At 35.0% G+C, this 27824-nt stretch overlaps 1 protein-coding gene across 17 annotated transcripts in view; it reads right to left on the bottom strand.

The window, feature by feature from the left end:
• PDLIM5 (PDZ and LIM domain 5) overlaps positions 1–27824 on the bottom strand; it is a 218675-nt gene that overhangs the window by 16158 nt on the left and 174693 nt on the right. For all 17 annotated transcript variants that reach the window (XM_057309726.1, XM_057309736.1, XM_057309737.1 and 14 more), the window contains one exon: positions 7271–7445. In XM_057309726.1, coding sequence (XP_057165709.1) covers positions 7271–7445 — 175 coding nt within the window. The remainder of the gene's footprint in view (positions 1–7270; positions 7446–27824) is intronic.

Genomic DNA, 27824 nt, shown 5'->3' with positions numbered 1-27824 from the left:
CAAGGGCAAAAGCAAAAAGGTTAATTAGAAAACAACTTCATTATTCCAGGTGAGAAATGACAGTGGCTTGGATCAGGGTAGTAGCATTAACACAAACAGGAAGAAAGGTTCAGATACATTTAGAAGTCAGAGTCAAAAGCATGTGCTGATAGATCATATGAGGTCTGGGCAATTGAGAGAACAGAGCGACCACTAACCAAGAGGAGGAAGACAGGAGAGGAGACGGTATGTTAGGGAGAATTCTAATATGGCCCCCTTAAGATACCTGCCTTCTGGTGTACATGGCCTGTATAATCCCCTCCTCTAGAGTGTGGGTGGAACCTGCGAAGACGATGGGACATCATCCTGTAATTAGTTTATTTTAGGATTATGCAGTGTAATGTCAGTGCTATAAAATAAGTTGACACTGAGTTAACTAAGAGATTTTTGTTTAGGAGTATATTAATTTCCACATATTTGTGAATTTCCCAAATGTTCTCCTGTTATATATTTCTAATTTCATTCCATTCTAGTCAGAGAACATACTCTGTATGACTTCAGTCCTTTTACAGTATTGAAACTTGTTTTATGGCTTAACATGTGGTCTTATCCTGGAGAACGTTCCATGAGAAGAATTTATACCCTCCTGTTATTAGCTGGGATATTCTACAGATGTCTGTTGAATTTAGTACATAGTGTTGTTCAAGGCTTTTTGTTGACTTTCTGTGCATTTGTTATATCCATTCTTGAAACTGGGATACCAAAGTTTCCAGCATTATTGTCGAATTATTTATCACTGTTCCCTTCTATTCTGCCAGTTTTTGCTTTGTGTATTTTGGGGCTCTGCTATTAGGTGAATATGTATTTATAATTGTTGTACCTTCTTGATGGATTGAACTTCTTATCATTATAAAACGTCTTCTTTTCTCTTTCAACACCTTTTTTCTTAATGGCTATTTTATCTGATACTAATACATATAGTCACTCCAGCTCTCTTCTGGTTACAGTGTTTTTACTTGTGTCTTTTAACCTGAAGTGTCTGTTATAGGCAGCATATAGCCACATCATGATTTTATCTACTCTACAATTCTTTTAATTAGAGTGTTTAATCTATTTACATTTAATGTAACTGCTGATAAGTTAGGAATTATGAGTGCCATTTTATTTTTTTCTCTATGTCCTACATTTCTGTTGCCTTTCCTACATAAAAGAATGAAAAAAGAATCAAGGTCATCAGCTGACAGTAAAAATGGGGAATAACTTATCAGAGGCTTAAGGGGAAAAAAGAAGATATAAAGTGGCTTTCTGGGAGACTGGAAAAGCAAACATACTAGAGAAATACAGCAGATTTTTGTTATTATTAAGGACACACCTGAGATTAATAGTCATGAATTTAAAGTGACACTGGTTAGTATGGTTGTGGGTTTCCTTCCAGTCACATCCACTTTCAGGTGTGGGCACAGAGTAAACCAAGAGTAGATTTTATCCAGCCCAGTGGTTTCAGTTAAGTGAATATGATGAAATGAGAGATGGGCAAAGGAATTGAGGAGATATAATGGATACTGACTAATGACTGACTATGGAATTCAGACTAGATAAGAAGGGAAGTGAGGATATTGGGACCCAAGGGACAGAGAAAAGAAATCTGGATCGATGAATCTGAGGTGCTGGGAGGCAGGGAGTGGTCAAAGGATTGCTGGAGTTGAGGTAATAGGGAAAGGGTGGAAATACAGGCAGTGGTTCTTGAAGTAGAGTGAGCTGCTTAGAAATGAGATTATGAAGGAAATGTAGTTAATGGTAAAGACAAGATCTAGGATATGAATGAAAATTGGTGGCTGAAGTTAACTGGAGGGATTACTAAAGTACAAGATGTCAGAGAATTGAGAGACCTGGATATTAGAAGGATCATATAATGAAATCATCAACATGGATTTCCAATATTAATATATTTTCCCGAAGCAAGATTAATTTTTCAATTTTACAACTGTGACAATTTAGAACCCTATAGATATCTCATGATTTTCCTAAGTAAACAATGTACCTCTCACAATGCTTACATTATTACATTATGGTTATCTGTGCCAGGGTTTCGGCTTTTCTATCAGATGATAAAATATATGAAAACAAGAACTGTCTCTTAATTTTTATATACTATAGTACCAGTATGACAACTTGCACATAAGTTTTTCCTTTTTCTAATATTTATTTTTTAAAATCGAGATATAAATGACATATAACATTGTGCAAGCTTAAGATGTACAATGTGGTGGCTTGATATGTTTATATATTCTAATATAATAACCACCCTCACAGCTAACACTTCATAAGTTTTCAATGGATATTTGTTGTATAAAACTATTGATTTTATAAGTAGACTATGGAACCTTATTGCTTGCGATTCCTTTCAAATAAAAGAAAGTGGTTTGTTAAAGCTAAATAATCCTCACCTCTCCTCTTTGCACCAGGAGGATTCTGGATGTATCCCTATTAGACTTATTACCACACTAATATGGTTGTTGATTTGCTTGCTTTATTTTTTACTACAGTATAACTGTATAATTTTGCTAGAGCTGCCTTAACAAAGTACCACAAGTTGGGTAAGTCACAGGAATTTATTTTTTCACAATTTGGGAGGTTAGAAGTTACATAGGTAATAAATGGTAGAACCTAAATTTGAGCCCAGATCTGTTCAATTAGTGTTAGACAAACAATCAAGGTGTTGACAGGGTTCCTCTTTTCTAAGGTTTTTCTCCTTGGCTTATAGATGGCCATCTTCTCCATGTGTCTTCACATGGTCTTCCCCCCCTATATCTCTGTGTCCAAATCTCTTCTTATAAGAACGCCACATTCTGAGGTACTGGGGGTTATGACTTCGACATATTAATTTGGAAGGGACACAATCCAGTCTGTAACAGTAACTTCGTTAAGGCAAGGGAATATGTCTTTGATTTCTCACTGGTGCTTATAGTGGGTGGTACGCAAAATACTTAATGAGTGTTACTTATAGAACGACTACATTTCATTAGATGAGAAAGTGGAAAAGGGAACCCTGGGTCATCTATGAGTCTAAGAATGCATGCATGTGGTACAAAGTCATTTTGGTGGGGAGGTAAGAATTTTTAATTATTCAATCTAGTATTTACTCCCTTCTTTCTCACTTATATACTCAAACATTATGAAGAAAAGTCCACTGCTGCACTCAAATTATGGCAGGTCTGCTTAAGCTGTTTTTCTCCTGACTTAATACAGTAACATATATGACTGTGTGTATAAGTACTCATAACAGTTATGTATTCATATATATTAACTTATCTTGAAGTATATTTTCTTTACACAAAATTAGAATCATACTTAAAATCAAAAATATATTTCTTTTTTCATCTTAATATAATACTATAAATATTTTTCTAAGTAGTAGTTAAAACATGAATAAAATTTAAAGTTAGATCTGGGCTCAAATTCAGGTGCTACCATTTATCAACTATGTGACTTCAGGCAAATATGTAACTTCTCTGTGCCTCAGTTTCTCATCTACACAAGTGAGGCAATTTCAGTAACTGTCTCACAAGCTTATGAAGAATTTAATGGGAATTCAGGTAAAATTCTTAGTGCAACATTTGACATAAGCTAAGAACACTTTAAACAATTATTATTATTACTATAATCCAAAACCAGGATCTTAATGGCACCATAATATTAGCTGAACATCTGTGTTCTTTCCAATTTTTCACTACAGTATATCTGAAATCTTGGTCTGTACGTATTGCTCAAAAAATTTGTTCTACATCTTTGGTTGTTTCCTTAAATTCAGGGGCTAACGCATTACAAGAAACTTTTTATTTTCAAGTGAAATTTAAACCAAAAGGGAGAATAAATAAAACCTATTAATAAGGGAATGCTGAGAGACTGAAATGCACCATGAAACGAACAAAAACCCCTGCCTGGCCTCTCCTTTGGGTAACTGAGATGGCCTGGTATGAGGGAAGTTTGAAAATCACTGAGCAAGAAACAGACCAGTAATGTTAAAAATCTCTCCCTCCCTAGAATAAACAATGGGTTACCTCAACGTGATTGTTCTGGTGCTATACTGCAAGCAGATACAGAACAATAGAACTGTGGCTATTTCTTTTAAGCATTCCATAGCTAAGAAGAAATTCAAGCACTATAAATCCTGTACTTCTTTCACAAAGATGCTAAGCTAAAAGTGAACAGTTTAGTCAACTCCAGGTTAATACAAGTGGTGAATAGATTTTAATGCCACTAGATGTAACAGTCAAGAAATAAGCTAGAGTTTTCATAAACCCATTCTATCAGGGAGACTAAAATGTGGTTTTGGCTATAATAACCCGATTTTCTGTTTCTCTATTATACCAACAACCAACTGTCAATCAATTCACGAGTATGAGTCAAAGAAATGGTACTTCTATCATAAATGGATTGGAATTGTCCAGAGCAAACTTAATCAAAGCCTCAGTGGAATTTCTTATCCTTCTATAAAAGGCCACTAACTAATCAAAGTGATGTCTATTTAGGCACAACATTAATAACTCTTTTTGAGGTTCAAATAAACCAAAAAATGTTAACATTACATCCAAATAAAATGTTCTATGGAGTTAAGCTAGTTGTAAGACAGAACTAGTTCAGTACTAACATTCAGTGATTAAGTTTTCTGAGGTTTCCAAAAACAATTAACTTTGCTAAAAGAAGTTAAAACAAAATTTGCCTTAGTTTGCTTTCACTTAAAAATTTTTAAAAATTTGAGATGCTTAGAAAATATACAATAAAACAATACAAATTATAAACAAATAATATAAATTATGCTGTAGAAAATAAGAAATATAAATTATAAAATGATCCTAAACTTCCCAGAGTGTGCCAGGTTACAATATTCTGTATTCAAAGTATCAAGTCTGCAACCGTAGCTTGTTTTTGAAACAGGTGCCCAAGAGAACGTCACTTGATCTAACATGTCCTTGCTTTGGTAAGTGATACTGACACTGAGGCCAAGAACAAGAATAATGCTTTGACTAGATCTCTAAACTGACTACAGTCTATTCAAGCTACTTTAGCCTTTGAGCACTAAGCAAATGTGCTATGTTAATTACTGTTATATGATCTTGACATGAACTAATCCCTGTTCCTATTAACTTCCCTAGTAAATGAAGCTTTAATGCTTAACTGATAACAGTGCTGGGATAATCCAGAGCAATATAAAATTTAACAGATGAGGGAATAAGTGATGGCCATTTATTTATTAACATAATACATATTTATTTCACATGGCTGAAAGACTTTGCATTAAAATTACAACCTGGCCTAGCATTATAACTGAAACCAAGGCAGGCAGGAGGGGGGGGGGGGGGGATGAAATTCCTATTTAGATCTTTTTATTTTCTCCATACTAAGTTTTTCACATGCATTGGCACTGGTAATTATAGGATTTAACAGAATTTGATAATCAGACAATATGAATCAACAAGTGATAGGATTTGACAGTTAGCCTATCCAGTAATTGCTTACAACAGCATACAAATAGCAGTGACTCCTATCTCCATAAAGGGTGCTTTTATCCAGAATATAGCGTCCCTAACTACCAGTCTAGGTAGGTAACCAAAGTAGTATAACTTCTAGAAATAGAAGTCACAACTTATTTTTATTTTATTAATATTAATCCTAAAACTATAACAACTAAATACAGTTAGTAATTAAAAACACTTATTTATTGGAACAAAGCAGTACCACTCTAGAGTCTATTAGATTACATTTTTCTATAAGGTAGTAACCTTACAGTACCACTTTAGGAAAGTCACTCTAACCAAATTGATATTACGGCTTGAACAAGTGGGTCTAGAGTTACACATGACCTGTTCAGGTAAAATATTCACAAATGCCTTCTGTGTACTGGTTAATGTCTAGACTTGGGAAACTCTACTGATTTTCTCCTTTTCCCCATAACCATTATTACTACTACCACTGCTACTGGCTAATTCTTATTAAGCGGGTACTCAATGTGGAAAATACACTTAAGTGAAAAATAACAGCTTACAAAATATTATTATTATAATTCCACTTCTGTAAAATAACACCTGTCCTTACATGTGTGTGTTTTAAAAGTGTGAACTCAAATATTCTTAGTGGTTATCGTGGAAGGTAGAATTATGTATGAATTTTTATTTTTGCTTTCCATTTTACTATATTTTTGGAATGTTACAAATGAACGTTTTAAATAAAAGAGCTGTTTTATTTTTAATCATGTACTGTGTGCTGTGTTCTTGACACATTTATCACTTAATAGTGGGTCAAGGAAAAGAGTATTTATATTTGGTTTTTAAATAAAGTATTGAGGCTTCTTGGGCTCCATTTTAAGTATTAACTAGAAGCATTATCCTAAGCAATAACCATGTAATAGAGTAGAGGAAAAGCAAGTAAGTCTTAACCTTATTCAACTTTAGAGAATCCCCTGTTTCAACTATTTCAAAACAGGATAAACTAAAAACAAGGAGAGAGCCTGAACAGTCATTTCAACCTATCATTTGTTACTGCCAACAAGGCAACTCAACAGAGACAGCAAGGTCCTACTGGTGGGATCCCTGTAATCAACATTCTTATCTATACCTCCTAACACTTTAAAAATCACTAATTAAGAAATGCTCCGAGGCTCATTAAGTGCCAATATAGTGCCCTCACTTCAGATCTCTGGGCCTTTTATCCCTCTTGGAACTTAAGAGACAATGAAACAGATTTGGATAAAAAATATGTTAAAAAAGCAGGTTATGACCTAATTTAAAATTGAAAGCATTTATGAATAGATCTGAGGGTAATTATATCTTCCAGTGCTTAGGTATTTGAAAATCCAATCTTCTTTCTCTAGGGCTCAAAGTTCTTTATTTTATGTCACTAGTTATTTTTCATCTAAATGAAAAGTCCTCAATTTTTACAATTTGTAAAAGAATGAAGTTCAGATAAATGATCTTCAGGGTCTCTTTGAGTCTTAAAATTTTATTATTCTCTGAAAGGACACATTAATCGTTATTTTTTCTTAGTTCTGATAGCAATTAATAACAGAGAAAATTGGCATTTTTAGTTTTATTTCACAGAGTCCAGAATGACTTTTCATTATAATAGTATCTAACAAATATATATATCCAAATTTATCTCCTTCAATAACCATTACATAGAAATACAGCAAGAATATTTTCACTAATAAAATTTCAATCTTTCAGAATATATACAGAAAAATCAACACTGGAATTAAGTACTTTCAAGAAAATTTCAAAAATGAATAACCAACCTGATGACTTGGTTACAGTGGGCACACATTGGAGTTCGTTTCCCTGCTGGAATGTGCTCAGCTCTTTGCACTAAAGTGTCCTGGTCACCTGGCTGGGGCTGTCCCCCGGCTGAGTTGGCTGGTGCCACTGCTCCTGGCGAAGCTGCACTGTTTGAGATTCTTCCAGTGGAAAGTGCTAGGAGTTAAGACACAGAAGAATTAGCTTGAGAATAAGCCAAATATAAATTTTTTCTAATAATCAAATAATAATATTATTTTTTAAAATAATCTATTGATCTGTTTATTCACTCAAATTTACAGAGAGGTTATGTATCAAACACTGGACTGTGACTACAGAAATAAACTGAAAAGAAAATCAAGGATTACAACACAGTGAAAGAGTTATGACAGATGAATGCATTCAAAGAGTTACGAATGCATAAGGTGTTGTAGGAAAAAAATAGTCGCGTCTGCTTCCAAGAGGAGATACAGTTAAGGTGAATATGAACAGCAAGGTAGTTCTAGTCATCTAGACATCTCTGCAAACCATCAATAGATTTAACTCCAAAAACATAAGAGGCGCATTAAAAATCTCAATGTGTTGAAGATTTCAAAAATAAAAATGAACTCACTGTATTCTCTCTCTTCCTCTACTCTCTAGTAGACTGTGAAATCTGTCACCCAGTCATATAAGGTAGCTACGTAAGAACCATCTTAGGACCTTCCCTCCCTCATCTGTGGTTATAATGGGTCCTGCTGATTTTATATCACAAATACTTCTTGATTTTAGTCCACTCCTCTCCATTCCTACAATCCTGTCCTGGTTTAGGTCCTAACTGTCTCCCACCTTGCTAGTCGCCAAAATGTCTTGTCCTGCTTAAACACACCCTCCCAACTGCCACCTAGGGCTGGAATCTCACCAGATCACAACTCTGCAGAAGCCACTTCAAGGAGCTCCCTCTTCTCTGACCACTGAATGTATTCCAGGCTTTTCTAAGCACTGCACCCAGGTCCCTCCAGGGCTCTCTGCCTGCCCCACAGCCTCACCTCTCATCACTCTCTGCCTGTCTTCATGCTGCAGCAATACCAAATGCCTCACATTTTCTTGTGAGTCTGTCTATGCACAGGTTGTCTTCACTGTCATTTTTCTCCCCCTTTTTCTGGGTACCTAGTAACTACCATGTATCATTTAAGATTCAGCGCAGACGTCAACTGCTCCAAAAATTTTCCCTGAAGTACCTCTCCCCACTGCCCATGCCACAGACTGAACGTTTCTCTTCCACGTTCCCATAATTTTCTGTGAATGATTTTATTACTGTTTCTACTTCATATATCTGTGTCTTTCTCCCCCAGCTAAATAGTTAAGCTCCTTGAGGGCAGGAACTATGCCTTATTCCTCACCCTAGCAACTAATAGTGTCTGGAATGAATAAACAAACGAAAAAATTAATGAACTGGAATTAATACATAAATGAGTGAATGCAAAATCTGTGAGGGACTGAAACCAAGAGGAGGCCTGCACCTTACCCACAGGCAGTTACAATGTAGTAGAAAAGGCATATATTAAAAAGAGGTTTAAAAGGAACAACTTTTGTTTATAATAAATAATAATAATAACAGAAATTAACTACATGTATGTGTACTGACAGGTTTCATATTATAAGTGTGGTTACAGCGGGATAAAATTAATTAGGATAACTGAAAGGAGAACTCTCCCTTACCACAATAAAGGCTGTTTGCAATGATGTGCCATTGCAGATCCAGAAGCCCAGCATTTATTAACACTCAGCACATCTACAGGGCTCTGTCTGGCACTTGAGCTGTGAAATCACACTTTATAGGCCAGTGAGCTTTACTAGTGCCCTTGTTGCAAGTGACTCAACTGCTAGGACCATGTTTTCATTCCCTTATATTCACACTTTGTCTTACAGAAACGGGAGAGAAAATCACTGTATACATTCTCTTCCTTGTCACCTCATTTACTTGCACAGCACAACTTGCTCCTCTGTGGGCCTTCCATTTCTATATCCAAACCCGACTTCCCTTAGAGCAACAGATACGCATTTTCAATGCCAAATCCTGTTCTTGTCTTTAAATTCAGGGCATGCAAAATGGATTTCATCTTTTTGCACACATTACCAGCTCTTCCTAAGAAGTCCTTCCTGTACATTTGAATTCTCTCACTTACCTCTGGCACAACCCTCTGTTTCCTATGTGCCCTTGGTCCCTGGGCCCTAATGACTATTCCACTGTAGATGTTCCCAAGGTCTGTCCCTTCTTTTTAATCCAAACCCATGGGCTATCGTGTGAGTCCCAGTCTTAAATCCCTCAAGTCTGGACAATCACAAGTCTCCTAATTAGTCTCTCTGCGGCCAATCTCTTTTCAACCTATTCTGCTAGACTATTTTTCCAAATATACTACTTTCATCACGGTTTCTTGTTTATTCAGTGTTCATAGTCCAGTCCTTCAAGGAGCTCACTCCAACCTTCTTTACAAATCGTGTCTTTTATGTTCATTCACATCCTGGTCATCGCCATACTCTATTATACTTATTTAATATTTAACTTGAGCTATCACTATTTGCAGGCATTTTTGTCAAATCCTTATAACAGCTCTATGATTCAGGCAAGATTAGCAACATTTTTTAATTCTATCTGAGGCAAAGAATGGTTAAGGAACTGGCCCAAGGCCACGAGGCAAATAAAGGACAATCCTGAACCCAGGCAGTCTGGCTCCAGAGTCTATGCTCTTAAGCACTATGCTATAGCTTACTCACTGTCCCTGGAACATGCCAGGCCAGACCCTGCTTCTATGACCACCAGCCAGTGAAATGTCTCTTTCTCCAGCACTACTCATAGTTTTCTCATTCTATAAGGCTCATGGAAGTTCCATTTCCTTAGCTCCCCCCACTCCGCCACCCCATATTCCCTGACGATCCAAGCTAGAAGTGTTCTCTTGCTCCTCTGAACATTCGCACAACACCCCTGCCTGTATAATTTATCAATATCTTAGAACATCTTTTCCTTCCTAAGTCAATGATAAACTCTCAAAGAGGATAAACTATATAATTCTTTCTACCCACTATCAGAAAACTGCTTCACAAATAGAAGGCAAAAAATTAATATTTAATCAAGCAAATGAAAAACGGGAAGGTTCCAAATCACCTTCATTTTGCCTTTTCAGAGAACAATATTGAGATAGATATTTTTAAAATGTGGATTAGGTTCAGGATTTCAAACAGCAGGAAAGTTACCAATTGAAAAATCTGAAAATTAGACCTCAAAGAGAGTGAAACCCTTTCATCTACCATATGCCTTTATTTTATCACATTATCTATGCATAAGCCCTAAAGTACTGAGTCACCAAGACATTTTTAGCAATAAAAGAGTATAGTAATTCTCCATCAGTCATTGTAAAATGGGACATAATCCATCTGGTCCATGCCTCGAGGAGAAGGTACATAGGGAACTAACTTACTAAACATGAGAAGCTATTCTTAAACATGAAACATGTGACTGTGGCTTAAACACATATAATAAAGCTCTAAGCTCACTGCTATTCCTTGCTTGGGAAGAAAAGCCTTGTTTTCTGTTACTGCCCCCATTTTAGCCACTCTGGATAAGACAGAAATTCTCACACCTCTGTTTTGTTGCCGTGTTGCTAGTACGTTGGCCCGCACACAAAGCTACACAAGCCCTGTTAATTACCAAGCCCTGAACATTTCCAAGGCATAGTTATTTCCCGTATGAATGAACTGATGTTTCATTTCTTCACACTGAATTTCTCACTACTTTAGCCTAGGAATGGGCAACTTTTGAGCCATCAAGTGCCAAGCCCCTGGCCTCTGCTCACTTGGCTTAATGGGGAGAGGGAGGTGTAAGGTGAGGTCTTGCGACAGGGAAGGGACCACAAAATGAGCCCCGTTTCCTTAGTGATTCCGTAGAGAACTGCACTACCATGCAGAGAAGAACAATCTTCCATGGGTAGTACAGAGACCGAAACACTTCACATTTATCGAACCTGTCATAAAAAACCACTTTTATGTAGGAAAAAATATACATCTCTTTAGAGATAGTAGCTTAAAGATGACAATCTACTTATTTTCAATAAAAACAATTACTTCTTTTAGGTTCTAATACAGCTATTACATAGGACCATTAAATTAGCCATTAAATTAGCCCCATTTCATAATCTATGAATCTAAGTCACAAAAAATTTAAGTGACTTACTCAAGCTGAATAATGAATGAGTCAGTAGTGTCACAATGAGAACATTAGGAAGAAGTTAGTTCTTGACTCAAGTTTTCCTTTTTAACTTTAATCTTTGAGCAACTTCCATTAAATTTGGCGTCTTTTGTGGCTAATCTCTACCCCACAGGGACCATGACGGAAAATTAATTTTTATTCTTTTGTATAAAATACAGCACCACAAAACGCATCTAGAAATTTAAAGCCACTGGCTACTCTCTAAACCAATAGTGTGGGTGAGAATATCTTACTAACTTTAGAATAGTTATTTGTGAGTCATCTAAAGGTTTAGAATGACGTACATTCATACCTATTTCATGTTTTTGTTTTTCAGCATTATGATAGTCAAACTGAAGATTACAAAGACTATTATTAAATAAACATAAATTAGTATAAAAACCTAGCAGCATACTAGAATATCTTCTCAGTATATAATACAGAAAGTTGTCAAATTGATCAAGTAAAATATACCCAAGCCACAATATGCTGAGTTGCTAGTTTTTCAAATAATTGTCATAGTGATATATTGGAGAATCCTAAGAAGCAACACTACAGACTATAAATTGGAAAAAAGAATTTTAAAAACTTGAACCATATGCATTAATTTAGGTAGGACACCTACCTCCTGTTGTTAGGAAAATCTTTGTGATACATCATTTGGAAAGATAAAGCGAAAATTCTTCACTCTAGAAAGATCTTAACTGCATTATTTCCCAAGCAGGTGACTCAGGTTTACACTATTCAGCAAATTAGTTAACACAAATTTTAGGCAATTTTATATAATTATAATAATACATGTAATATATATTATATATAATGTTATAGTAATTATGTACTATGTAATATTATAAAATACTATAAGGAATTCAAAATTGTCTATTTACTGTGTGCTTCAAAAATAGCTCAGCTCACTAAAGGGCACTCGTTTATATAAATAGCTTTTAGAGAGAAAATAGAGATTAAGACTAATAGAAACCCGGGTAGTACAATGTGTGCATTCTCTGAAATCAGATGTTTTCTAACTGTATTAAGAATAAAGTGGGTTAGGGGTGCCTGAGTGGCTCAGTCGGTTAAGTGTCTGCCTTTGGCTCAGGTCATAATCCCGGGGTTGAGCCCTGCATCAGGCTCCTTGCTCGGGGGAAGCCTGCTTCTCCCTCTCCCTCTGCCTGCTGCTCCCCCAGCTTGTGCTCTCTCTCCCCCTCTCTTGCTCTGTCAAATAAATAAAATCTTCTAAAAAAAAAATAAAGGGGGTTATTTGATATTTTTGCTTTCTATCCCTGCTCAAAAAAGGCTGTCCAATACATTAAAAAAAACAGCAGTGAAGATTATAATGTATACATTAAACACCTGGCCAGACTGTACTTAAATAGGCATGAAATTCATCGGTTAATTCTTTTGGTTCAAGTCAAATTATTCAACTACCAATAAAATATTCTTATTACTGATATGTAATAGGTGAAAAAAATACATTAGGTCAAACCTTACTTGGAAACTTAACATAAGTCAATCGGGGCTGGTGGGGATGATATCCCAAAAGACAAACTAAAGTAACAACAGATGTAGCTAGCTAGTATCTTCTAAGGTAGGTTAAGATGTAGTGCTTTTGAATTGCTGAACAAATCATTCAGTAGAAGAACAAGTTTGGTGTTAGAAGATGAACTGCTCATAACAATATGAGAAATACATAATCTCTTGATTTCTTACCACCTCCATAGTACATCCATCCTTGGTCCAAGCCACCGATATCTCTTGCTTGACTTACTGCAAAGAGATTTTGCTCCTTTTTTTTTTTATTAAAGATTTATTTATTTATTTATTTGACACAGAGAGAGACAGCCAGCGAGAGAGGGAACACAAGCAGGGGGAGTGGGAGAGGAAGAGGCAGGCTCCCAGCGGAGGAGCCTGATGCGGGGCTCGATCCTGTAACGCCAGGATCACGCCCTGAGCCAAAGGCAGACGCCTAACGACTGAGCCACCCAGGTGCCCCGAGATTTTGCTTCTACCCTTGCCAATATAGAGGCCAGAAAAACCTAGGTCAGACCTATGCTCAAAACCCTCCAAAAGCTGCCTTGTAACCACTGGTCCTATAGAATCTGATTCCTGCTAACCTCTCTGACCTGATCTGCCACTCTTCCTTTGCCCATTATATGCAAGGCACACTGGCTTCCTTAGTGCTTCTCTAAATGGCCAGTATGCTTCTGATTCAGCTCCTCTGTACTTTCTCTTCCCTCCTCCTGGAAATATTTTCCCTGGCTGTTTGCATGGCTTGCTCCCTCATTTCCTTCAGGTTCTCTGCTCAATTTTAAAATAACTAATTTTATTAATGTGGCTTTCTCTCACCATCCTATATGAAATAGCAACCCCCTACGACAAACCAGCATTCCTTATACCCATTAACTGGTTTATCTTTCTCCACAGTATTCATCCCCATCTAACAAATTTTATATTCTTTTTATTGTTTTTTTATTCTCTATCTTTCCACACCTTGAGGCCAGGGACACAGTCTATTTTGTTATTGAAATATTTCCAGCACCTAGAACAGTTCCTGGCATACTGCTTAATAAATCTTTATTTAGAGAATGAATGACTCCAGTACCAAAATTATCATCTTTCCATTAAAAGGAACCAGACTCCTTAAAGAAACTGCTAATTCTAGGAGTGGGACAGAAAATAAACAGGGGAAGTCTAGAATATCTTGTCATATTAGAAAAGGAAGGAAGCTATCAAAGACTACTAGAGTTGTATCAAATGGACTTCGAAGAAGCAGAAGAGACAGTGTGAGCATTAATAAGGATAATAACCATGGACTAAAATACTTCAAATATGTTTAACCTCACGAACTCATGATGACTCTGAAATTTAAAAACAAAAACCCAAAACCCATTAGCATTAATCATCTTTAGAGGATGCTAAGGAAACAATTATTTTAAAAAACAGTAAAATTTAATAAAGAAAAAGAATCAAGCTTTAACGATTTATCAGTTTATAACAGATATGTTTCATTTATATGCCACTCACTCCCCTGCCATTTCTGAATTATTCTGAAGCAAATTCAAGATCTATTACTTAATCCTTAATATTTCAATATCATCTCTAAAAGAACACTCTTTTAAAAAACCTAACCATAATTCCACTATCACACCTAAAATAAAACAAAATTTTCCTTAACATCATCAAATAACCAATTTTCAATTTTTCCTCATTAACCCCTGTATTACTATTTTACTGTTGCTTACTGGCTTAAAAACAACGCAAGTGTATTGCTTTACAGTTCTCCTACACAGATATTACTGAGCCCAAATCAAGGTGTTGGCAGGGCTGTTTCTTTTTGGAGGCTCTAGGGAGAAGTCACTTCCTTGCTTTTTCCAGTTTCTAGAGGCTACCCAAATTCCATGGTCCGTGGCCCTCTTCTGCCATCTCAAAGCCACCAACAAGCTCTCACACTGCTTTACTTTATCCCCCGTCTTCTGCTTCCCTCTTCCAGTTCTAAAGATCCGTGATTATGCTGGGCTCCTCAGGATAATGCAGGATAATAGCCCCATTTTAAGGTCAGCTGATAGCATTTGTAAACCCTTCTTCATCCCTAGCTCACACCTGCGCCATGTAATATATTTTCAGGTTCTGGGTATAAGGACATGACCATCTTTGGTGGTGGAGCATTATTCTGCCTACTACATACCCCCCAACCCAGTATTAATCAGGATTCAAATAAGGTCCACTTGCTACATTTGGTTATATGCCTCTGAAATTGCTTTTAGTTTATAATCCCTTTCATCTCCCCACCCTTTTCAATATATATGTAGAAGAAACCAAGTCTCTAGTTATATAAATGTGTGTACCTGAACTTTTTTCTACAGTAAAAACTTGAGCTTTTACACATATTAAATTGAATTGTTTCATCTTTGTAACACTATAAGGCATTAATATTACTATTTAACAGATTGAGAATATAAAGCTCAGAAAGGATAAGTGACTTGATCATGGACATGTAGAGCAATAAAATGAGGCTAATGTTCTTTGAACAACTACTATGTACCAAATAATTTGCTGGGCTTTACCATTCTGAAAAAGAGAGACATAATTTCTCCCTCATGAAGTTTAAAGAAAGTTAATACCAGTAAACAGTCAATTATGTTATAGTGGGATAAGTGACAGAATGATGGAAAGATAATGAATGTAATTATAGATCTTCATTCAGTCAAGTATATACTGAGGGCCTAACAATGTGACAGGCACTATCTTATGTGTGGGTACACAACAGGGGGCAAAATGTGAATAATCTTTGTCCTCACGGAGCTCATAGCTTTTTTTGCCTTTTTTTTTTTGAGTTGGAGGTGCTTGTGGTTCATCTAAGTACAGATAGTCTATTGAATATATGAACTCAGGAAAAAGATCTGAGCTATAAGAATTGATTCAAGAGTCATTAGCATATTGATGACATTTGAGGCTGTGGGAGTTAATGAGATTGTTCAGGGAAAGTAGAGAATGAAAACAGAAGAGCTCCTAAGGGTAAGGCAAATAATATAAATACTCTGGGAACACAGAGAGAGGTAGGAGAAAAACCAGAAGAGTGCTTGACGTAAGCCAAAGGAGAAGAGTAGAGAATTTGGGATTCAAAACCATTTCTGTCTGACTCCAAAGCCTATGTCCCTATGCACTGATTCATCAAATATTTATCAAATGCCCACAGTGTCAAACTCTTTGCCAATCACTGCAATAACCTATGAAAATATGAAGGCAGATCTTCCCAAATGTGGTCTAAACCTGGAAGTTCTAATTTCTGGATCATTTTAGAAGGAGACAATAGTGATAACTGAGATGATTAATTTCTGCTACTTTATTTCCTGAATGAATCTGCCAGGATAAATTTAGGAATAATGTATGAAAGCACTGTTTTTTATTTACCCTGGTGTGCCCAACAGCTTAGATTATCACCTTTAAGCCCTTCATGTACTCTATAAAAGATGAGCTTCCTACAGAGATCTAACTTTCTTTCCCTAAACATAGCTGCCCACAGTTTTCAGCCATTACATTTAATGGCTGTAAAGTTCTTGAAATAAAACATATGGATAAAAGGATACATTCTTCATGTTTTGAGAAAGAGATCTACATTTAAGAAGATGTATATAACTGCTTCAGAAAGGAAAATAAAATTAGAGATCTAGTACTTTTGCTAATGACAAACAGTTTTGAGCATTTGAATATTAAATTCATTTTTTGTTGTACAAACTCTACATAAGTGTGGGATATTTCAACTACTATGTTTGAATTAGGATAAAGCAGCAGAGAAAGTTATGCCAATAAATATAGGAATAACCATAAAATATTTTTCTAAATCCTGTAATATTTCATTCTTATTAAGTCAGAAATAAGGCTGATATCAACTAATGCTCCCTCCCCAAAAGGAAAAAGACAATGTTTACAGCTTCAACAAGACAGAAGTCAAATGTGAGGTTTTATAGTGTGAAAAACAACTGGCTCAAATGCAAGGGGTATTCCAGTTATAAACACTGAGGCTAATGTTGTACTCATATAAATAACTGGGCTACATCAAAGTGACATGCTGGCACTCCTGGGGAGGTAATTCAACATCTCAGAGAATTTGTTCACAAAGGTATGGTAGAAATTTTACACATACTAAATCGGGTAGCAATGATGGCAACACACTTGCATATTATTGTGCGCAGCACGCGCTTTCTTCTCTGCCCCTTCACCAACCATCTCAAACAGATGGTGGCCAAGAGAAGCATAGAATCTGTGCATTTTGTCTGTCAAGCTCCTTATGTTGAAAGCATAAGCAACAGTCTACTCTTCATTACCCAGGCATGAAATCATATCCAGGACAAATAGGAAAGGTTTAAAGTTAAGCCAAGATCTAGGATCAGAGGAAAGTACATTCTAGAGAGTTTTGTGCAAATTTTATTAAATGGAATCAAGGATTTTTTTATTCAATGATTAAAAGCAAAATTGACAGATTAAACTATTATCAGTTCTCTAAGCAGTGGGGAATGCTGGTATGTATGCCATAAAGAATTGGAACAGGTGCGCCCAAGGCTAAGTATCAAATATTTCCGCAACTTCAGGAGGTTAGTTTCTTCCATTAGCAGCCAGCCTTTCAACTCTAAGAACCCAGATTAAACTGGATCTAGAGTGTCTTAATTAAAGTGAGCATGGGGACTTGGATTAGGTTCAGTTCTCTTCTTTCTTAATTTGTTGCATCACATGTCATTAAAATTTGGGATATAGGCGGTTGCCTTTTTCTCCCAACTAGCTGACCTTATACAGAAAACTTCCATTTGATCAGAGTTACAAGCAAAAGAAACCCAGTGTGTACCTTGCAGATAAAGATATGAGATCTTAAAATATCTGGTTTTGCCATCATTCAATTAGAAATCAACATTTTATCTATCAGTTATATATAGAATTTTCTAAATAATTTCAATATCACTGTTACAATTTCTAATTTTACAATGGGAAGACAAATCCTGCTCTAACTGTGGGTGGTCAATGTGTTTCATGTTAAAGAAAAGGCGGGGGGAAGGGAGGGAGAGAGGAGAAGGAATACTAAAGAAAAAGAAACAAAAAATAAAAACTCAGATGAATTATTAAAAAAACAAAAAAATAAATTCGAGCCATCATTCACAACCTTGAGAATACCAAAAAGGATCACTGGTGAACTCATATAGAATCTAAGCTAAGAATTTATTTAAAATGTTAAATTTGTGAAATTTTGTTCATATTTGGATGAGAAAACTATAAAGGACATATATTAAAATCAGTTATATTCACAATATAAGTAACATGATCTTATTTCCAAAGTAACATGAAACCCAAACGGGCTTGGCTTTTACCATTTTCCCACCAATTTTCATTTATTTATATAAATGAGAAAGCAGCCTAGTCTCAGAAATAAAGGATAAAGATACCTCAGGTTTGAGTTGCTCATGTAAATAGGATTCTTTTAATGCAGGGGAAAAAAACTCTGAAGCAGAAAGAGGAATAAAATTAAGGAGCATTCCCCATGTCAAACAATATCAACAATGTCTCTCGTGATGAATACATGTTACTGGAAAATTGAAAACTTGGGTAACTCCTTACGTTTCTCTTACTACTACCACTAATTCTCAAAGCTAGTTCTCTCAATTGAAGCCATTAGATCTCTGAAATAAATGATACTTTATTATCATTGTCCAAAATTATGTTTGAATTTCACATCTTTTAAGAGCAGAGAACACCGCTCAGCTATTTTATGCCAAAGGAAGCAATACATCTAGCATAACCATAATGTTAAGATAACACTTGGGCTCCTCATTCTGCTAATTTCTAGCTCCATGACGCAGAAATGTGTTACGTTTCCTCACCTGTAAAACAGCAACTACCTCAAAATGTGGAAGACTTAAATGAGGTGATATAAGTAAAATGTTTACGTACATTTTCTTGAATGTGTAAGAAATGCTTCATAAATATCAATTATTATTACACTCTGACAGAAGATCTTACGTGGTTAAAAAAATAAAGTATCAACTCATTCAATAACTACTCAGAAAACACATCCAATGTTTTAGGTCTAGGAACTCTTGGTATGAAAGATACACCCAAAAATAAGATACTTGCCCCGAGGAGTTTATCTTCTCACAGGTGATGTTCACAAACAAATAGGCAACAGAGTGCCTTCAGATTAGTGTTGTCAAGGGTGCTTGTGACTCCAAGAAAGGTTTGCATCTACTATACAGAATTATCAAGCATAATTTTTCTTATTCCTGTGATTTTAAACCTAGGCTTGGCAATTTTTTTCTGTAAGTGGCCAGAGAGTAAATATTTTAGGTTCTGTGGGACATATAGCTTATGTTGCAACTACTCAACTCTGCCACTGCAGCAGGAATGGAGCCACAGACATCATGTAACAAATGTAAATACATGAGCATGGCAGTGCTCCAATAAAACTTTATTTACAAAAACAGGTGGTAGGCCATATGTGACCAAGGGCCAGTTTGCCAACCCTTGGTTTAAACCATATGCATCAATTAATAAGAAATAATAATTCTTTATGAAAAACGTATCTGAATAAATCCAGGTATCTTCCCTTAGAATAGATTTAATATTTTAATCTTAGGATGAAAGAAAAATGGGGAGAAAGAAGAGCTTTTACAGCTGTGCTCTTGCATCAGCACTGGAAAGCTTCCAACACAGAAATAAATTCCAGTTTAGAAAAAAAAAAAAGACAATTAATGGTTGTTACTTTTATTTTTTTCCTAGGAATCATGATTCTAAACCAAAATCTACCTTTTATACAAAAAGACAAAGCATATTTACATGCTTCACACCACAGTTTTGACAATGGACAGCTCTAGTCCGGCCTTTATGGCAAGTGGACTGTTTAGTTTAGTGATGTCAAAATGCAGGGGAGCAGATGGCAGTAAAACATTATTAGAAGAGATGAAACATACGCAACTGGTAGCAGTTTACTTATTCATATAAAAATTTAAAAATGGAACCAATAAATCTATCCATCTTAGCTAAGCAAATCTAGTTATCTCGATTTATTACTGTAACGTAAAGCCTACAATGAAATTTGGGATGGTTGTAGAAACTATAATTTCCTTTCTCACCCCTATCTTCTTTAGACTTCAAATAAAAGATAGAATTTATATCCACTTATAACTGAGATGCACATCATTCAATCTTTGATCTAATCAGATCTCATAAATACATCTGAGTCTTCCTTGGGAAAAAAAAAAAAAAGAATACATCAGATTTCTCCAAAGCTCTGTCCATAATGAATAAATAAGCTTTTCTTTATTGCTAAAATGCAGCACACAGAAGAGGCAGGGTACAGTAAGGGTCATGTTAACTAGAATCTTAGCTAAATTTTAAAAATGGAGTTTAGATGCAAAGAAAATGTTACTGAAAGCAGACCCTAGTAGCTGCCAGTCATCTGGTTTATCCTCCCTGTGCAAAGCAAGACTCATTTCTTTCAGAGAGGATTTAGTCCTCCTTAAATATAGTCATTGATACTGTCTTGTGAAACAAGAAAATGCACTATTTAGTCAGAATAACGGAGTTCAACTTAGTTCTGAACAACTTTGGCTTTTCTTAGGCTCTGTTGCCTCCCTAGTAAAATGATGCCCATTTAAAATTTTAATGACATTGTCTTATTGTACACTGAAGAAAAATACATTTAAAAACTTAAAATATTATAAAAATAATTATTATTAATCAGTGATACCCCCAATTTCACTGTTAAGCAAAGGTTTTTTGCTTCCTACAAGACTACACATTATATTCCTGAGTTCTAAATGCCCAAATGGGGATGGTGAGTATTCCTTAAGACCGGATGCAACAGAAGCTAAAATTAACTAAATATTCATTTTGAAAAGGTTGTGACTTTTTCCCTTTTTCATTTGACCAAAAGAAATTTACTATGTCCCAAAAGACTTTAAAATGATCCTAACTTTTCTATTTACAGCTTACGTGCACTGTTCTTCAAAACATAATTCATGTTTTTAAGAAGAATCAGCCATTTTTATAAATCTCATTGTAAATTAAGAGTCCCTGCCTTTACTACATATATTAAAAACTGTTTCAAAAAGAAAAAAATAAAAGAATATATATGTATAAATGCATATAACCTGATGAATTTATTCAATAGGAGTATCAAAGATTGTGAATGTCTAATATTAAATAAAATACTGCTAGTGTATTGAGTATGTCACCATCAGTTAAACGCCTTTTGTTTCATCAACGGAATGTCTGCCTCCATGGATACATTTAACAATACAAGTAAAAAAAGAAATCCAATAATTTTTTGCCAACATCAGGGGACAAAAGAATAAACAGGGAGTTGTGTGTACATACAATAAACGACAGCACCACGGTGGCATTATTCCAACAAGCTGTAAAAGATGCTAATGAAAATGGCAAAAGGAAAAATTTCAGCACACCTAGACAATACTAACTACTGTAAAAGAAAACATAACAGAGCTTTTTATTTTCAATGGATTTATAAAATAAATTTTTCTATAGAAAATGGTGATTACAGTATTAGCCAATATTATATAGCTAAATGATTTTCTGAGTAAGAAATTATAAGTTATTTATTAAATACTTAACATAATATTAATACAATTAAGTATCATCACAAATGCTCTTAAAAGCTACCTATTTTGAAAGTGGGAAAGAAGAAAAATCCTGTAATTAACGAAAAAAATTTCAAGCATATCAAGTTAAAGCTTTCTGAACTATATATATATATACATATATATGTATACATACACACATATACATACATCTACAACATGACTAATTTAATTTTTAATTTTTAAATTGTAGGGCTCTATAGAATTTTTCTTTTGTCTTGTAAGAAGCCCCTTTTCCACCTCACGATGTTTATTTCCATGACAGCATGTAACACAAGTCCTTCCTGCAAAGGCAAGGAATGCAGTGCCAAAGCTACCAATTTCATAATTCCAACTATAAAGAATTGGAAAAGAGTCAACTTTTAGAAAATTATAATTTAGGGGAAATTAATGTACTTGCCTATGCAAATGCACAAATAGACTATAAAAGTATGTTATGTTATAAAAGTAAACTTTAACTTATTTCTCAAGTATAATACAAGATGCAACCCACTCATATTTATATTTTGTAACTAGACATACTACTTAAAAAAAAAAACACCTAGACATATTCAACCAATTTTCTGTTCCATAATCTGACCTACTCAAAACCAAGTATAGTTTCTCCAAGCCAAATACAATCCCTGCCAGTGTTTTAGTAGAGGATAAATAAATGCTCTTTAGGAAATAAAGCTCCCCGGAAAAGCAAAGTTAGAACTTGCCCCCCAGTCAGGTTAAAGTGTAAAGCTGAATTCTCTTGTCCTTAGAATTCTCTCCATTCCCATGGCCACTGGCCAGGGTAACATTCATTATCATCGTTACTATCCTGGATTTCCTCAACCATCTCTTAATTTAGTCTCCGGGACTCCAATCTTAATCTCTACACTGAGGTTATAATGATATTTTAAACAAATTAATACTATAATGATCTTTTAATAATGCAAACCTGATTGTCACTTTCCAGTTTACAAATTTGTTAGGGGCTTCCTTTCTGCATCAATCCACACTCTTACTTTCAAAGCCCTTTTCTGACCAGGCACCTATTAACCCATCCAACCTTCTTTCCGGCCACTATATAGTCCCGAACATACTGAACAACTTGCTCTTCCTCCAAGAAGCCAAGTTCTCTGAGAGCTTTTGTATATGCCACTCCCTCTCCAACTTAGGCCTCTTCCTAAAAATATTCAAGGGGCATTGCTACATATGATTTTATTGTAGGCATAAATATTAACACTTTATTTCTGCATAAAATATGACTCCACTCTAAACTCTAATATAAACAAACATTCTATCTCAAGATTGTATCATTGGAACTTTATTGGTCTCTTTCTTTCCATTGATCTAGACCTCCCTGTCTTCTGACCTGGCCCTTATAACCCGACTTAACTCTCTGCACCTTTTTTGGCTGATTTCTGTTATTTACTGGTGCTTTAGTTTGCATCCATGTTAATTTGTCCACATTGACAAAGTGAGTGGCTATCCCTAGCATTCCACTGCTTGGTTCCTTATAGGGCATATATTCCCATATTTTTTAAGAAAAAAATTCCTACCACTGGGCTTCAGATATTACTACTTTTTTAATTACTGGAAAGAAATAATATAGTACTAGTCATAGTACTGCTGATGTTCACAACTTTTAAGTCTTAATGGCAGTTTAATGCTTCAAGGAGAGTGGAGTCCTCTGCTCCCTAAGCAATAGGTGTCATTTTTAATGGCAGCCTTTGGCAGACAGCATGTCCATGTTTGTTCAATGACTGCTGTGGGAATTTCAAGTCTGGTAGGAGGAAAGAACAATGTCTTGTGAATCCCTCAAATCATATGAAGAAGATGTCCAAAATATAACAAACTGACCTATCTACTCACTCATTTATTCAGCCACTGTCTTTTACTGAAGGCCTATAAACTGTGCCAGGTATTGTTTAGGTAGCGTAAAACAAAGATTAGGAAGACTTGGTCCCTGTCCATAAGAGGATCTAAAAACAGTGGTAAAAGACACATATGTAAACAATTACAATGAATATGATGAATGTTATAATAAAGCCATCATCAACATTTTGTAGGAACACAGAGAAAGACTAGCCAATTATTTAGAGGGCTAAAGAAAGGTTCACAAAGGAGATAACATCTGGTTTTAAAGAGTGAATAGAAATTTTTCAAGGGCTGAAGGGTGGAAAAGCATTTCAAATGAAAGCAGCAGCTTTACTAACCACAGAGGTGTGTGCCCAAGAAATGGTACGAACTCTTGAACTTTAGTGTGATGGGACTGCAGAGAACATGAAGAACTATATTACAAAACAGGCTGGAGAAGGAGGTTGGCACAAGGTAATAAAGGGCACACAAGCTCTGTTAAAAAGCCAAACATTTAATGTGTGGGAAGCAGACAGCCCAAAACATTTTCAAGCAGAGAAGTCACATGAGAACTGTTCTGCTGGATGTTAACAGTGTGAGCTATGAATGCCGTCACTAAAAGGAAGAGAGAGGTAAAAACTTAACCTTTCTTGAGTACCATCTATGTACCACACACTTCAATATATATCATATGTGTGTACGCATACATGCTTACTTATATACATACATACAAAACAACGTCATAGGGGACTTTTTTAGACACTTAACAGATAAAGAAACTGAAGGCTCAAATGCTCCATTTAGGGAATGTCTCTGGCATTCTGAAATTCACACCCAATAGGGCAGGCACTCCGATTCTTCAGAGCCACCACCTGTCAGCAAAGCTGGTTAGATGAACAATAGGCCTGGTCTAGCAAAGCACTGATTATATTCTAATGAATTAGTCATTCTCATTTTGTGTATAATTAAACTCAAGTTAGAAAACTGATGTGCTTCAAACATCTAATGGCTCTTCGTGACTTTTAAGACTGGATTTGTGAAGAACATCTGACTATATTTGGGTAAGACAGAAATATTTTATATCTGAATCAAATGAACTAAACCTACCCAATCTGGAATCCATAACCTAAAGAGAATCTAGGGAAAACATTACACAGCAAATTATATCACCTACATAAACACAGGAAAATATCTGTAACTTACACCATAAAATTTATGAATGTTTTGACAATATCTATCTACTTATTAATTATATGCAATATGAAGATTTTAAGCATTAAAAAATCTATAGCATACAAATACAATGAATTAAAATATAAGTTTAAAAAAGTACAAATCCCCAATTCTGAAAACTAACAAAAAGAATGTCACCTTTTACGTATCTTTCTAGATCAAGTCAACATTTCTAAAGGGGCTACTACATCTGAATTATTGAAGTAGTAAAAGCACACACAGGGCAAGTATAAAGTAGTATTGCTAACTTACATAAAACTCAAGCTTGGATTCTTACTTCTGTTGTATCTTAATGCTTTCATGCAGACTACGAACTTTTCAACATATTGCATCATAAAATAGTTAGGTCTTTGCCAGCCACTGACAAGCTTGTGTATGCATGTGTGGTGCTGTATGTTAAACTCCATGCCTGAGAAAAAGAAGATGATCCAATCTAAACTGTAATGCTGTTAACATAATCACCTAGTTCTTCTTTATCAACTTGTACAGCATTACTATATTCTTGAAAGACTTCTGGTAACACAAGCTATATAACACCACTAATGAAATGATCTAAGATTCAAAGTCAGAACTTCAGTGGAGGTAATGGAAACAGATTCAGAACACACTAGTAGGTCTTAAAATTTCAATCAGTATTTTCAATGCAGTTTTTTTTGGGGGGGGTTGGGAAGGTATCATTTCAAAACCATATTAGTCATCCCAATAAACAAAAGTATGTCTAAAATACTTATTTAAATAAACGACTTCCAAATTTTTTCTCAACTACTAAAACATAGTAAGAAATACTGTGACCCAAAATATATGTGTTTACCTGCTGACCCCAAATATATGTGTTTGTACTTACTTAAATACATATACAAACTAAAACCACATTTTCATAACATGATATCTACTACTCTTACTATGTTAAAATACTTAATATATTAAAATAGTCTTATATCTTCCATTTTATTTCATTTTTTTAAATGAAAATACTGGCTATAATCCATTAAACTGACTTCAGGATCAACCAAGTGGGTTACAGACTGCAGCTTAGTAATTTGTATCTCCTCCTTCTTGCCCAACTTTAGGACTTATTTTAAAACATCACTGGTAACAGTCGCTCTTTGATGATGATGGGGGAGGATCTTTTCTCACCTACATTAGAACACAGCTGTGAAGTATCAAAAGAAAGAAGCCTGAAGTTCTCGGTGTGAGAGAACTCAACACTTTACCAGAGTCTGCTAGGCAGCAACTGGCCTTTCTAGCTTTTGCTTCCCCTTCACTGGCACTGTAGTCTTCACAGGTGAACTGTGAAGAAGGTAAGAACCCATAATGAGACAGCTATCCCCTTCTAAATCAAAAGAACCTTTTCATTTGCATTAAGAAGCTCTTAAAACTACCTATCAAAGATAAGAGTAGATTCTGAGATGGTTTTGTTTTGTTTTGTTTTAAATATGGCTGGGGATTCTGTTATTTATTTTATGATTTTTACAAAATAGTGTAAAATAAGTAATTTTACATCATATAATACACATTAAATGCCAATTTGTAGCACCTAGAGCAAAATAAACAGCCGGAGTTCTGCAAATATTTTCTAATTTGAGCTAAGCATCATGATGTCATTCAACTATGATTCACAATGGCAAAACATACATATTAATGATATCAATGCTTTATAATGTCATATAATGTGTAATGGTTTATACTCTTACAGTTTTGCTCAAATTAAATTCACTTATATTTTCTGTAAAAAAGTATAATCTTTTAAATACAAACCATATGAATCATGATTACAGTTGTTTTATTTGACTGCTTTGATAATTCTAACAAATCACACTCAAAGAAGACAGGATTCTGTTGCCCTCTTGTGGTAATTTTGCTGTAGTGTCTTCTCCAGGAATTCCGCCTCAATTTTTTTCTTTTCACTTTAACAGTGAGAGTGGTATTTTGACCATAGTTTCTGAATTTCCAAAAGCAGTATATAAACTCTGCCCTCTCCAGGGCACATACTTAATGCCCTCCCTTCAGTTTCTACATCAGATAGTCTTTCCCTCACTTTTAAGAAACATTCTCCTGTTCTCTTCCAATTATTACACCAAGGAGATTTTTCTTAAAGTTACTTTCTATAGTCTAACGCACATACAAAATAATTAGAGCAAATCTCCACCTCATAGATAAGCTTCAAGTAAATGGAAAATAAATAAAAATGTAGGAGGCTGAGCTGTCATTTTCCCCCAAGAGAACAGGTCTTGCTAAATCAATTAACAGTCCAGAAATTTCAGAAGCTAATGACACTAGTCTAAATGTTTTAAGTTTTCAAAAGTGATAAAATAGTCCCTAAAATAGTCTAGATCATATGCAATGGCTTATCTCTTGCCCCCCTCAACAAAAAAATTTTAGCTTCTTTGTAAAATTAATAATACATAATGGTAATTCAAAACTATTCAAAATGACACTATGAAGTAATTTTAACTATAAATCATTAGTATTTTTCTAAAAATAATTTATTTATCGTAAAATTATTTAGTGTTAATAGATTTAAACACCATGGAAAATGCAAAGCAAAAGATGGATTCCTAAATTAAATTAACTAAAAATCCACTCCTAGAACTATAAAAATTATTCTTAAATATTAATAAATGATCAATCCTTTGAGCAATTCTTAAAATATATATACACATATATATACACATATGTATACATATACATACATACATATATATATATATTTTTTTTTTTTTAAGCAGTCCCTCGCGTATTCAATCAATTCTTATCCCAACACTGATGAGGATAGACTAGAATTCTATAGCAGTCAAGGTTGAAAAAAAAAAAAAAAAAAAGCACATTCTATGAAGAAGGACCAGAGAACATTCTAAAGCAAGGTAACATGCATGGCATGTCTCAGTAACTTAAGATGCTTTAGTAAGGCTATGGCACAGATTATAATTCGAAAGCAGTGGGAGATGACATTGAGAAGTTATTGGGAGCCAGACTGAAAGCCGACTTTGATGATAAGGAATGGGGAAATATAGTAAAGCATCTGCAACAGGAGAGTAAAGTGGGCAAATCAGAGTTTTAGAAAGATACTTGCTGCAGCATGAAGGACAGATTGATGGGGGTGAGAAGGAGACAAGGAAATTACTTAGAAGT

Source organism: Ursus arctos, unplaced genomic scaffold (genome assembly GCF_023065955.2).
Source record: "Ursus arctos isolate Adak ecotype North America unplaced genomic scaffold, UrsArc2.0 scaffold_9, whole genome shotgun sequence".
NCBI lineage: Eukaryota > Metazoa > Chordata > Mammalia > Carnivora > Ursidae > Ursus > Ursus arctos.
Note: the sequence above shows the minus strand (reverse complement) of the source record. Positions and strands in the feature narration are given on the sequence as shown.